This window comes from Eublepharis macularius, chromosome 8 (genome assembly GCF_028583425.1).
Source record: "Eublepharis macularius isolate TG4126 chromosome 8, MPM_Emac_v1.0, whole genome shotgun sequence".
Classification (NCBI taxonomy): domain Eukaryota; kingdom Metazoa; phylum Chordata; class Lepidosauria; order Squamata; family Eublepharidae; genus Eublepharis; species Eublepharis macularius.
Genome location: NC_072797.1, coordinates 56,319,260 through 56,332,154, shown reverse-complemented (window position 1 = coordinate 56,332,154; position 12,895 = coordinate 56,319,260). Strand labels below are relative to the sequence as shown.

The 12,895-nt window shown below is 39.4% G+C and overlaps 1 protein-coding gene across 1 annotated transcript in view; it reads right to left on the bottom strand.

Moving 5' to 3' along the window:
• Nucleotides 1–558: 558 nt before the first annotated feature.
• LNPEP (leucyl and cystinyl aminopeptidase) overlaps nt 559–12,895 on the bottom strand; it is a 65,080-nt gene continuing 52,743 nt past the window's right edge. Inside the window, exons 15-18 of the mRNA XM_054987533.1 lie at nt 10,581–10,742; nt 7,010–7,150; nt 6,303–6,384; nt 559–5,917 (exon numbers count right to left, since the gene is read on the bottom strand). Coding sequence (XP_054843508.1) covers nt 5,783–5,917; nt 6,303–6,384; nt 7,010–7,150; nt 10,581–10,742 — 520 coding nt within the window. The 3' untranslated portion in view covers nt 559–5,782. The remainder of the gene's footprint in view (nt 5,918–6,302; nt 6,385–7,009; nt 7,151–10,580; nt 10,743–12,895) is intronic.

Genomic DNA, 12,895 nt, shown 5'->3' with positions numbered 1-12,895 from the left:
TCAGTGCCTCTTACACCACTGTTCCTCTCCCTTTCATTTTGTTCTTACGATCATCCTCCCCCACCCCACCCCCAACACAGCTGGCACCATTTTCTATGCTAGCATCAAGATCAAAAAGATGGTGGTTTACAACAAGGGTCATTTGAAGGGTCAACAGTATGAAGGTCTCTAGGGCTAGCTGCAAGATCTATTGGACCAGCCAGAGGAACTGCTGCTTTAATTAATTAGAACAGCCACATAAAAGATTTAAAAGCAGTGTATCTGCTGGAGACAGAAGGTCCACTTGATCATCTGAAAGAGGTGCTAGATCCTGAACCTTAGCAATGTTACCTAGACCAGTGAAATAATTCAGATTATTAAGACTGCACTCCTCCTAAGTACACTTTCCTGGGAATAAGCCCCATAGAAAAACATGGTAGACCTGCTTAGGAGTGCTTCCTAAATCTCACAAAATTAGATGTCTTCTTGACAGATGCAGCTGGTATGAAATAAAAATAAAATGGTACATTTATTCAATACCATTTTTGAACTACCCCTGAAGAACCAAAACCCACACAATTTTGTGTTTAAAGATTTTATTTTCATTTCACAACCCCATCACCCCATACACAAGTGTTTGCAGTATATATGCCCTTCAAATCAGTGCTGATTATAATGCAAACCATTTAACTTGAAGTACAAAGAAAACAGGCTTTAATTCCCTTTTACAAAATTAAAGAAAACCAAAATTTGCATATAAATTTGTGTACCTGTACACACACATCACTTTCAGAAATCCTTCACCTCAAGGCAAGTATTGTATAACTTGGAGTTTTACTGCTTAGGTAATTGTACCTTGCAGTATTAAACACAAAAGTTTAACCCCTTTTCCAAATTCCTCTAGTATTTGAAATTCCAGGATTTCTTTGATGTTACAGTATTCAGACCAACTTCTTGTTATCGCTAGAATTACAGACCCTACTTCTCTCCACAGATCTGGTGCAAATTTACTCTCAAATCTACCCTCTCTTTGTAAATCAAAAGCCTTCAGTGGCTTTCAAGGATCCATTCAAGCATTATCATACCATTCCACATTTTTAAAAGGCTAACTATTTTAGATTTTTACAGTTATTTGCTACATGATGCCATGACTAATGTTTAAAAGATGCCAGACTATTGATTTGATCAAAATAATATCTTATGTTAAGGTCTGTATTTCAACTACAATAGCAGGCTTAAGTAACACTGCAAACCGAGTAGTTTTAAGTTATTATTAAAGACTACGACCTGAGAGCTTAGTATGGCAAATTACATTTTTAAAGTGGCTAAAGCTTTAACCACAACTTAATTAAATACATGATAAAAATTTTAGTTGCATCATAACACAGTATCAGGAAGAACAAGAGACCTAACAACTACTCAGGAGTTTATCCCTGCATTTTATGTGCGTTTGAAGAGGGAGGCCATGGAGTATGCATCTGAGTGGAATTTGCTTTTAGACCAGCACTCCTTAATTGCATTTCAAACACATCCACAGAAGTCTAGATTCATGAAATGCATAAAAAATTGTACAGTTAATGAGACATTACTTTACAATTTATAGTGCAAAGCAAACATCTTCCTGGAGAGATGAAGAAAGCCAATTTATCAGAATGAAAAATGTTAATAGAGAACAGGTGAAAGACATATAATCATGTAAATAGGACTCAGTTCGAGGGTTAGTACCCTGAAGCATGTTGCTACCAAGGAAAAAAGGCCACAATCAAATTCCTTGGAGCATTATCCTTAAAATGCATGTTCAGTTTCAGGTATGACAGACAAATGTAACAAGATCCATTACAAACCAACCAACCCTCACTTACTCTCTTTCCCCCAACACCCATTGAAACAAAGTTAAATACAAACGAATATGCATGCAGTTGCTTTGTGAGAATTCAAAGATTAATGTCAGTCATAAGATGGCCAGTACAAAAAGTGACCATGTTTTGAAGGAATATGTAAGATGGTTTCAGCAACAGACGATTTCAGAAAGCTGGCTGTGTTGTTTGGGTACAATTCTGACTTAAAAAAAAAAAAAAGGACAGAAGGCTGCACTTACTTCACAGTGCAGAAAAGTGAATGCCTCTGAGCGTTTATACGTAACTTTAAATATAGTGTCTCCAGTATCTGATATGGTTCAAGTCACCATATGTTCTTCTGCAGACAATGCTAGTTTCTTTTTCCAAGTTTCTGAATGGAGAACATTGAGCAACTGGAAAAACTAAAGTAGCTATCTATAGAATAGTTTTAGAACTCCCTGACAAAGTGCACTCAGCAACTTCCGATACTGAGAAACTTACTTACAAAGCATCTTGAGGCATTCTCTTGTTTTGGAAGCCTGACACTTTCAAATTCTCATTTCCATTTGTTAACAACAGATTGAACTGGATTCCATGGGAAGCTTTGTACTATCCACCTCCAAAGAGATACACAGTGACTGCCATTTCTGTTCTCCCTCCTACAAAAATTAGGCAGTTGTTTCAAAGATGAAAATGTGGTTCAAAAGTTAGCTCTAGGTGAGAAAGAGAAAATAAATTCAATCCTAATGTGATTTGGTCACTATATCTAGTATTCATTTTCAGATAAAAAGATTGACAATACTTCTAACATTTTTACAAACAGTGTATGTTGTGCTCACAGGAGATAAACAGCTGAATATTATTTTCTCCAGGTCAAATATTAAAGTTTAATAGCATAACACTACAATTGTGCTTAAAGCATATAAAGACATAATAGCAAAGGATGCCACTTAGAAACTGTGTAAGTTACACTTGGATTGAAACCTACTTCTTTACAGTCAGCTGAGCACTAGATTTGAGGGGCACCTGCAAGACTCAACAACCTTTGAGAAAACATGTTAGCAGATGCTTCTGCTTTTAGCATCAGCGAATGTTACGTTTCCCATCACTGAAAACAACAGCAAAATTCTTGCTTGTGTGCCACCCTCTATGTGTACATTGGAACTCCATAGAGTTTTGGATCACAGTAATTGACTTCTAGTCCCAAGGAATTAAAAAAAAGTTTTATTGCAAGACATTCCAACAAGATGGGCTAAAAAGGTTTCATTCACTCAGTAACCATAACACCACACACCTTTCTATAAGTAAGTCAACAGTTGTGAAAGGAGGGTTTAAATATACAGACTTCCTTTACATATCAACATATTCCTTTCATAGTCATCATAATATACTCCCATAAGGCACATGAATAATCGCTACTATTAGCTTAAATACAACCAAGATTGTCTTTGTTCCAATTCCTCCCCTTCAAAAGCCCATAACCCAAAAAGATTTAAAAAACAATTTCAGAACTTAAAGAAAAACAAAATGGCTTGCAAATTTCTATGATGTATTTCTACACATGGGAGGTTGATCTGGGATGAGGGGGTTGGAAAAAATCAAAACATTATCTCTCAGACAAAATTTTAAAACTGTGAAGTTAGAGGAGTGACAACAGCAAAGTCATAACAGATGCTGTATATAGACATAAGGAATATTAAACAGAACTGATATTTTACCGCCTAAGAAAGTATACCATTAATAGCCCTGTATGTCTTAAAACACTGTAGAAAATTCTTTATTCTAACAAGAGTCACTCGATATTATTCAGCTAGAGAAAAGACCTCCAAATATTACGCAGTGCATTATGTTCCTCCTGAAAGGAACAGCACAGATTAAAGTTCATCTAAACAAGACACAATACCTGTAAACTGTAGCTTTGGCTTGAACTTAAAAAATAAAGGACAGTCCAACCACTACAACTCCCAGTGAACCAACAAGAAATCTAAAAGGAATCAACGCTTGTTAGAATCAAAGCTGTATTTCACTTGTAATTTTAGGAGGTAAGTGAGATAGCTTTGATGGATTCTAATGGGCACTGGATCCCAGTCTGGGCACGGGGAAGCAAAGAATATACATGATTGGTTAAATAGCAACCACCACATAACAACATCTAGATTCCATACTTTTAAAAAGTTAAATAACTGAAAAGTGTTCTTAGAAAAACAGTGCTTTAACATATTTTTAATACTAAGACACAAGTGCACTATATTTTCAAGTACACTTCACATTTCCAGTAGCAAGTGCATCTATATGCTGTAGGACAGTGTTAAATGACCCAAGGAGGGGAATTAATGGGGCTGCTATCCTACTAGTTTACATCCATCAGTACTATTACAAACCAAGCCAAATAAAAGATTAGTGCATAGGAAAAGGTACAGCCAGAAGTGGAGTACAGAACAGGAAGATCAGAGGGGAACACATAGCTATTCACACGCAATCCCAGACAGCTCAAGGTCATGGCAACACTTCTAATTACTTGCCCTTAAAGGGAATTAATTCTCTCTTTTCATTCAAACAGTAAGTACAGTGTAACAATTAGATAAAGATGATAATTTTCTGAGCAATTTTATAAGTGGACTTGCTTAAGAATATCAAAGAGTTTGTCTTTAGATTAAACACATCACTTTCCCCCTTACTTACCCCCTTTGGTTGTCTGCATGGTTGATAAGGTAGATTTTAATCAACATTATACTATATTTGTGATGAATCAAAACAGATATAAACATGGCAAAACCTGATGAATTGTAGCTCCTCAAAAAAAAAAAACCATCTTCATTTTTCTCATTAAAGAGCTGTATGTGGTTCTGAATGTTTTCCTTACCTTCTAAACACTATGCTTTTCTTCACAGTGGCCTAAACTATATTTAAACAACTGAAGTCACACTGAATTGCATACCCTTTAGCAAATTTAACCTGTCTTGGGTCATCTGAACCAACGCTTATGTTTCAGTTTTGTCCCAATATTGTTGCTCTATCCAAGAACTCAAGAATAAAAACAGCATTTCTAGGGCTGGATCAGGCAGAACTAAAGCTCTGTGGGATAGATTAATTAATACTGTAGTACTTTGTTAATGAGGACTCAGAAAGATACAAAGAACATAAAGGTCAGAAATCAGCAGTAAAAGTGTCAAATCAGGCAGAACTGTATAATGTTCAGTAGCACTGGTGCAACACCAGCAAAAAGATTAGTAACTATGAGAAGGTGGGATTTTTGTAAGACAGGTATTGAAGTCTTATCAATCTCTCCCCCTCCCTACTTTTTTTGTGAAAACTATTTGGCTTATTTAGCATAGAGTAACCCACTACCACCCAATTAGACTGCCAACAAAAATAAATTTTCTACCAATCACTATCTCCTATAAGTGTATAATCTGGGGAAACATAATCCAAAGGAAATCCAACATTTGACTTCTAGCATTCCACCTCCATTTTATATGCTTTAGCAGCCATTTAGAATCATGGTACTTAAAAAACAAACACACACACACATGCTCCACAACAATTACAGTATTTACAATGCGAGAAGTTACCAACAACACAGAAGGCAGATCAAACAGCACTCTACGAAGAAAAGCAGCTCTCAGGGGAGTTGTTGATTTGTTGCTCTTGCTCAGTCTTCATCCAAATTTCCGAAAATGGAACTGGATTTCAAATGACAGGGAGCTGCGCTACAATATTAAAGAGTTGTCTTCTTTTTGAGCAGATGTTTGGTCAACGACTACTCTCCTAAAAAGCAACTATGTCCAGTCCACTCCAAAGAGAACCATCTTAGGAAAAAATGTACCCTGAGCTAACTATAATCCTCTCACAGCGTAAAGAAAGCTGCATCACCCATTTTCAAACCTGGTTTTTGCAAAAGCAAAAAGAGTTAAGAGTTGCAGCATTCCAAGTGGCTAATATGAGCTCTGGGGATGCTGCAAACATTACAGCAGCAGCTTCTCCAGCTTCTCCAAGTTTATTTTCATCCACTGGATATTCAGCTGAATTGTCTCAATGGCTGCTTGGACACATCGGAGTTGAACAGTCTCCTCCGATACAGACGCAAAGAACGTCTTCACCTACAAAAACAAAGAATACACAGAAAAAATTAAAGGACAAAGCAAACATGCTTTTCCCAGTGCATCCAGGGTAGCCCCAAAATGATATATTTATAATTAGATGACAGTTACACTGTATATGCTATTACAACTATTTAATAACTGAAGCAATTGTCTCCTTACACAAGTAACAAGATTCAGCAGTGGTAAACTTTCAAGTTTCAAAAGATGCTGCATAAATTATGGCTCAGGGAGTAACAAGAGTACAAAAACAGCTGGTAGAAGCTGAAGCAAAATAAAAGCTCAGGATCTTGTTCTCTACTGTGCATTATCTTGTAACCACGTCAATGACAACACTTTCTCCCTAAAAGTTAGTAGTTTTGTGAAAATTCTTTGTTCAACAAACCTCACGCAGATGTTCCTCTGTTGAGAATAGACGAGTTGTTGAAGTCACAATATTTTGAATTGTGAATGATCCACTGTGAAATCTGAAATTTAGAAGAATGAAGATCAGCTGATATTTATTGAAAAACAAAATCTCAACTGACCTGTTGAAGGTTTATGGAATGTGATTATATTTAAGAACCAATTTTAAAAATAAAAGGTCAAGAGGTTTATCTCAGTTGGCAAAACAACAATATAAAATGCCCTTTAAGATTTATGGGAGCTTGTTCTAATTCAGGAGAGTTATCAACAGCATCTGCTTGGTGTGCAGAAGGTTCCAGGCTCAATCCCCAGCATTGAAGAGTTGCTGCAAGTCTGAGTAGCAATATTGATTTTGGTGGACCAAGGTCCAGTTCAAGACAAAGCAACTTCATATGTTTATGAGAGCTGTTGCTCAGTCAGCATATATTGCATTTCCATGACCAAGACAGTCTCTATGTACACATGCTGCAGTAGTGAAGTATTTCAGAGAATAGAAAGAACAAAGATAGATAAAAAGAAAGAACAAAACAGTTTTGTGGTACCTTACAGGCCAAAAGATTAAACTTTTGTGAATGAAGGAGGTCACTTGATCAGATGCTCTGTGTGTGGGGGGGCGTGTGCGCATGTGAGTATGAGCGAGTGAGAGAATACGAATGCATTATCACTGCAACTCAAGAAGCGTCTTACTTTTGTTTAAGTTGTTTCCAATTCTCTTTGACAAAGTCCCAGGCCAGTAGGTTTCCTGGCAAAGTGTGGCTAACTGTTCCAATAATGAGTGCAAGATCCTGAGATCTAATCTGGACTCCTTCAAGACTTATTTGCATCAACCTGAAGAGAAAAAAACAGCCTAAGTCACCTGCATAGAGACTTTAGAGGGATCAACCATAACGAGTTATTTGAACTGGGTAAAGTACAACCCACTGCAGCTGAGGAATTTCTGTGGCTGCATGTCAAGTAACAATCAAAACATTTCCACTTTAACCTAGAAAAGTATGTTCTCTTCCTCTGTGCTAGATAGATTCCTCTCAAACTTCTGCCCATCTATGATTTTCTATTTGGTCACAGGCCAAGATTCCAATGATCTGATAAAAATCCTACACTGATCCCTGAAGCACATTGTAGAAGTCTTTCCCAGGCAGTACTATTTCCTAGACAGTGGTATTCCCAAGTAGTCCGTATGCCTCACCGTATGAACTCTGGAAGTTCACATTTATCTTCATTTCAAGGTGAATGCCATGGTCCCAACAACTGTTTTTTCTTCCTGTGTGGCAGACACTAGCATCTCAGAAATCACAACACTATGAAATGCAGTTCTCCCAGGCTGCCCCATGGATGTGAAGAAACTTCTGGGTTATGCAAGTTTGGAAGATGAAGGCAATTTGAGGATCACTTTAGCCCTATGCAGACACTTTATATGAGCAAATATAAACAGGAAGGTTGGAATCACATCTACTGGCTCCACCCTTTCACCCAGCCTCTCTGTGTTAGAGAAACCACCCTCAAGGATCCTGCACACATACCGTGGTATGCTACATATGTGCAATCCATGACCTACATTTTTTCCAAGATACCAGTTATACATATGGAGCCTATATTCTTGGCCACTATGTATGCCCTTGCAAACAGGACCTCAGAGAGGTGGAATTCAGGTACAGCAAGGATGCAAAGTGAACGACTGTGGTTTTTTTCTCCATTTCTGCTTGTACAAGAGCTTTAGTGCAAGCATAAATTTTGCATTCGATCCAACCCAATGAGTAGAGTTCCACTTGTAGTGCTTTAGATCTAACCACCCAAGTTTACAGGGGGAAATCCAGAAAATTGTATAACTTGAATAAAGCATGCAATTCCATTCCTATAAAAACCATCTGCCCATGGCTTAAGAAGAACCCTAATGAATAAAGGCATCAACCCTCTGGCTAGGATCCCTAATGTCTATCTTTTTAGCCACAAGTGCATACTTTTTTAACCAAGAACTAAAAGCCTAATTGTTGATAAAAGCAGCTGCTGAAATAGCTTCCAAATTTTGCAAATCTTCACTTGATGCTCTATGCTATGATTTGCAGCTATGCATATCATAGCATGATCCCGCACTGGTGGATAGTGCTGTCAAGTCATAGCCAATGTATGGCAACCCATATGTTGGGGTTTTCAAGAAAAAAGACTAATAGAGGTGGTTTGCCATTGCCTGCCTATGTATAGCAATCCTAGTTTTCTTTGGAGGTCTCCCATCCAATTACTAACTAAGGCAGACTCTGCTTAGTTTCCAAGCATATTCCTAGACACTCAAATTAAAAGATGACACAAGGCCAGGAAATACTGGTTTTGAATTGACTGCAAAGAAACAGTCTGATCAAGAACATCCAAAAGCAAGGGGAAAGAAAGCAGTTTCTCCAGAATACAGTCAAAAATCTGTAGAGACACTGCAGTCAATGAAGTCTCTCCCTCCCCCTGATATGATATAATAGAAGAAAGTGAAAGACTATTTGGTTTTAAAGATTTTCTGCACTCTCTATTATAGTGATATGAATGGGGGATCCACAAGGACTTGTGGGGGGCATCTCATTTTCCCTCCCCCACTATTTCCTTCCCTGAAGACCCCAATAGTATCTCCACTTTTCCTGCTTTCCTTTTTCCCACCCACCAGCCAACCTATATTTACCTGCCCACCCCCACCCCCATCTTCAGCTCCCCCTCCTTCCCTCCCCTAGCAGCTTCTCCCTGGGAAAACTCTGGCACACTTGCATGGTGCCAGCTGCCAGGCCCACTCATGCACTGGAGAACCCTCAAGAACTCGGGGTGGGGGAGGGACCTCTTCTTCCATATCCTCTTCCCCAAACCATTTCCTTTTTTTCTCCTGGCAACCCCATATCTTCATCTTTCCCTGCTTCCTCCTCTCCTTCCCAGCCCCAGCCAACCGACCTGTAATTTGACCCACATCTTCAGCTATTCTTATTTATTTACTTCACTTATAGCCCACCTTTCTCCTCAATGGGGATCCAAAAGCAGCTCACATCTTTCTTTTATCTTCCATTTTATCCCCACAACGTGATCCAGGATTTAAGGGGTCACCTGTTTTGGATGGGGTTGCACTCCCCACAAAGGAACAGGTCCATAGTTTGGGAGTGCTCTTGGACCCAGGCCTACTGCTGGATAAGGCACCTGTGGACAGGAGTACATTTTACCAGCTTGGATGGATTAGCCAGCTGTGGCCTTTCCTGGGCAGGAAAGATCTGGCCACTGAGGTACAGGCCCTGGTTGCATCTAGATTAGATTACTGCAATGCATTCTACGTGGAGCTACCCTTGAAAAGTGTTCAGAAACTTCAATTGGTGCAGTATGGTGCAGACTCAAGATTAACTGGATTAGGTCACAGGGAACATATCACTCTAGTCTTGGATCATCTACACTTGCTCCCAATCTGTTTTCACAATCTGCTAGTGCAGATCTTCAAAGCCCTATATGGTTAAGGGGCCAATATTCCTGAAGAACTGCCTGCTTCCTTATGAACCTACCCAACCAACGAAGTCATCTTTGGAGGCCTGTTTCTGGCATTTTCACCTTCCAAGATGAGGCAGGTGGCAACCAGAAGAAGGCCTTCTCAAGTAATGGCACCCAAGCTCCGGAACCCTCTCCCCAAAGAGATCTGCTAGTTCTCTTCTGTTGCTGTCTGTCAGCAGGTGGGGCTTCAAACCTAGCTTTCCCATATTTTAGTCTGAGGCTGTAGCCACTACACCACACTGGCTATGGTGGATACTGCAGAACAGTAGCAAGCCCCTGGGTGGGTGGGTGAGTCATGCAAGTTATGTGATGGCAAGTCTTCCAGTGGTTGCTAGCAGACCTGGCTTCAACGAGTCCTCCCTCAAAAACCAAAACAGACCTGGAAAGGGCTTTGCCCATCCCCCCTGCCTTTTACTGCAGAAGACAAACCTGGAAGACTAGCAATATTATCGTGGCTGCTTAGCAATGGCCATTGAGGGCATTTATTTCTTAAACCTACAGGTGCTACTTCCATTATTCTTTTTTATCCTCCAATTTTCTTAAAGATCTTTTTCAGGCTTGTAGAAAGATCTGTCTTTCTGTTCATGGCAGCAAACACTGAATTTAAGAATCCACAAATCTGGCCACATTGAGATATGATGTACAAACTTGCAGCAATCAACAAAACAAAATGGTTTAACCAAAAAGATGACTTTAAAAAGAAGAATCAATGGCTGGCTAGAATGATCCTTAGGATTTTAATTTGCATGAGGTTTCATACCTCATCAGATTTCCCACATCATCTGTGCTGGCTAGCGCTTCAAGGATCTTGAGTTTTTCTGCTTCAGAAACCAAAGAGGAATACATTTGCAAAAGGAACTGCCAGCCAACTTCAGTTTTTGCTCCAGCTGTGAATATGATCTTCATAACATCTGTTGGCAGACTACACAGAGAGAACAAACCTTTATGAGAATAGCTTAAAGAGAACAGTCACATCAAAGTTTTCCAGCTAAATATGGCCTAAGTGATAACTCTTCTCAAAGTCCTTAACCTGAGAGAAGAATTTGTAGGGCACACAAATCCACATCATAAGACTGATCAGATACAAAGGTAACTGGAAAGCAAGGCTACACAGTATTTAAAGTTATAGTTCATTGTAGAGGGAGATAACCCAATATGAAATGCACAATGATTCTGTGATCAGCAACGTCTGCCTCATGTATTCATTATGATAGTAGTCTTCAACTTTTTCAGATTAGAGGTGGGAGGACTTTATCTCCAACCTGCAACAAGGGAGCCAGTTTATTTATATTACTTGTTTATTTATCTCTAAGTGAGATCCAAAGGAAGATGACTCCCATATCTTTAGCAGTTTTGGGGGGGGGAAGGAAAATTGATCAGCAGCAGCAGAAACAATTCCTTCTTCAGCACAACTATTAAAGATACAGAACAACCATATTTCTTGGCCACTTAAAGTGTTTTTGTTTTGCTTTGCTTTAAAAGAAAAAAAACAAACAGTGGTGAAGCAATTAGTGTGACCCACTTTAGATCAGAATGCAACCATTTATAGGTCCTGAACTACTAGCTGAAAACCAAAATGAATTCACATATATTCCAACTGTGTTGGCTTCTAGTCCCTGTTAAGCTTATCATGAGCAAATGCCACCATGTGTAGACTTCAATTCTTGGCATGCAACCATAAGTGTCATTTCATAATTCAAATAATTCAAACCAATAATTCAAATACTGGGTGGGCAGCCTGATATTACTCCACTGTTATGTTGTGGTCCAAACACCGGTTTGCATTTCATCAGTGTCCAATACAATACAAACAAGGCAGAGCTAAACAGTGCCACCGTGTTCACATCGAACAGCAAGGGCAATACCCCCTTGCTCTGACACCTATCTAGTGTTAAGCTCCTCTAGGAGTTAGTTGATTGATTGATTGATTGTCTGCCTTTCTCACTGAGACTCAAGGCGGATTACGCAATATGAGATTAGTAGAATCAGTAGCAAGTACATTTCCATACAGTATCAAGGACATTTCCATAAACAATGCCACTGAGTAAATAGATACAAGTTTTAAAAGATATAGCATTAGCAAGAATCCAATACAGAGTAGAAAAAATACTGAAACAGAACATAATCAATTCTAGGACTGACATTAGACAACATAAAGCACAAGTAGTACATAGGAGTACATATTTAAAGCAACATAGTGGTGAAGTCCATGGTCCCTAACTCATTAGCGAAGCATCTGAGACCCCATCCCTACAATACAGCCCTCCCATTTGAGTAAAAAGCCTTTTTGACTAATTTGGTTTTGCATCGTTTGCGGAAAGCCAGGAGAGTGGGGGCTTTCCTGACCTCCTCAAGCAGGACATTCCACAGGGTAGGGGCCACCACAGAGAAAGCCTTTGTATGGGCTGCTGCTGATTTTAGCTATGTGCAGCCTGGCACCTGCAGGAGAGCCTGTTCAGATGAGCGAAGCTGCCGTGGAGGAACATAGGGAGGGAGGCGGTCCCGTAGGTATGCCAGACCAATGCTGTGAAGAGCTTTGTATCTAATAACCAATACCTTGAATTGAGCACAGTAACTGATAGGTAGCCAATGGAGTGACTGTAAGATGGGAGTGATGTTCATGCTCCTGCTTGCTCCTGCTAACAGGCGAGCTGCAGCATTTTGGACTAATTGGAGCCTCGCGTTAAGATGCCTCATTCTGGGAAGGCTCCTTTATGTGCTCTTGTGCCAAGGGATCCCCTACTCTGGGCTAAAATAACTAGAAAGAATCCACCAGTGATCCTATCAGAATCTTGAACCTGCTCTTCTGCTCTGCACTTAAATGCAACTCTGTGCTTTGTGTCCTCCTCATTCTCATGCAATCATTAGATACATCTATAAAAATCAGCATTAAGTTAAGCTACAGTGGGATTTATTCCTAAGTATGTGAACATTGCCCACTTTCCAAGTCTAATTCAGAGGTTAGCAACCACATTTATTAACTGCATGAAGGAAAGCATGGTAAGATGCATCTCACTTGGTGAAAACATCAAGACAAACATTTCCATGTTCGGTGCAGGAATAATCGCAGTATCA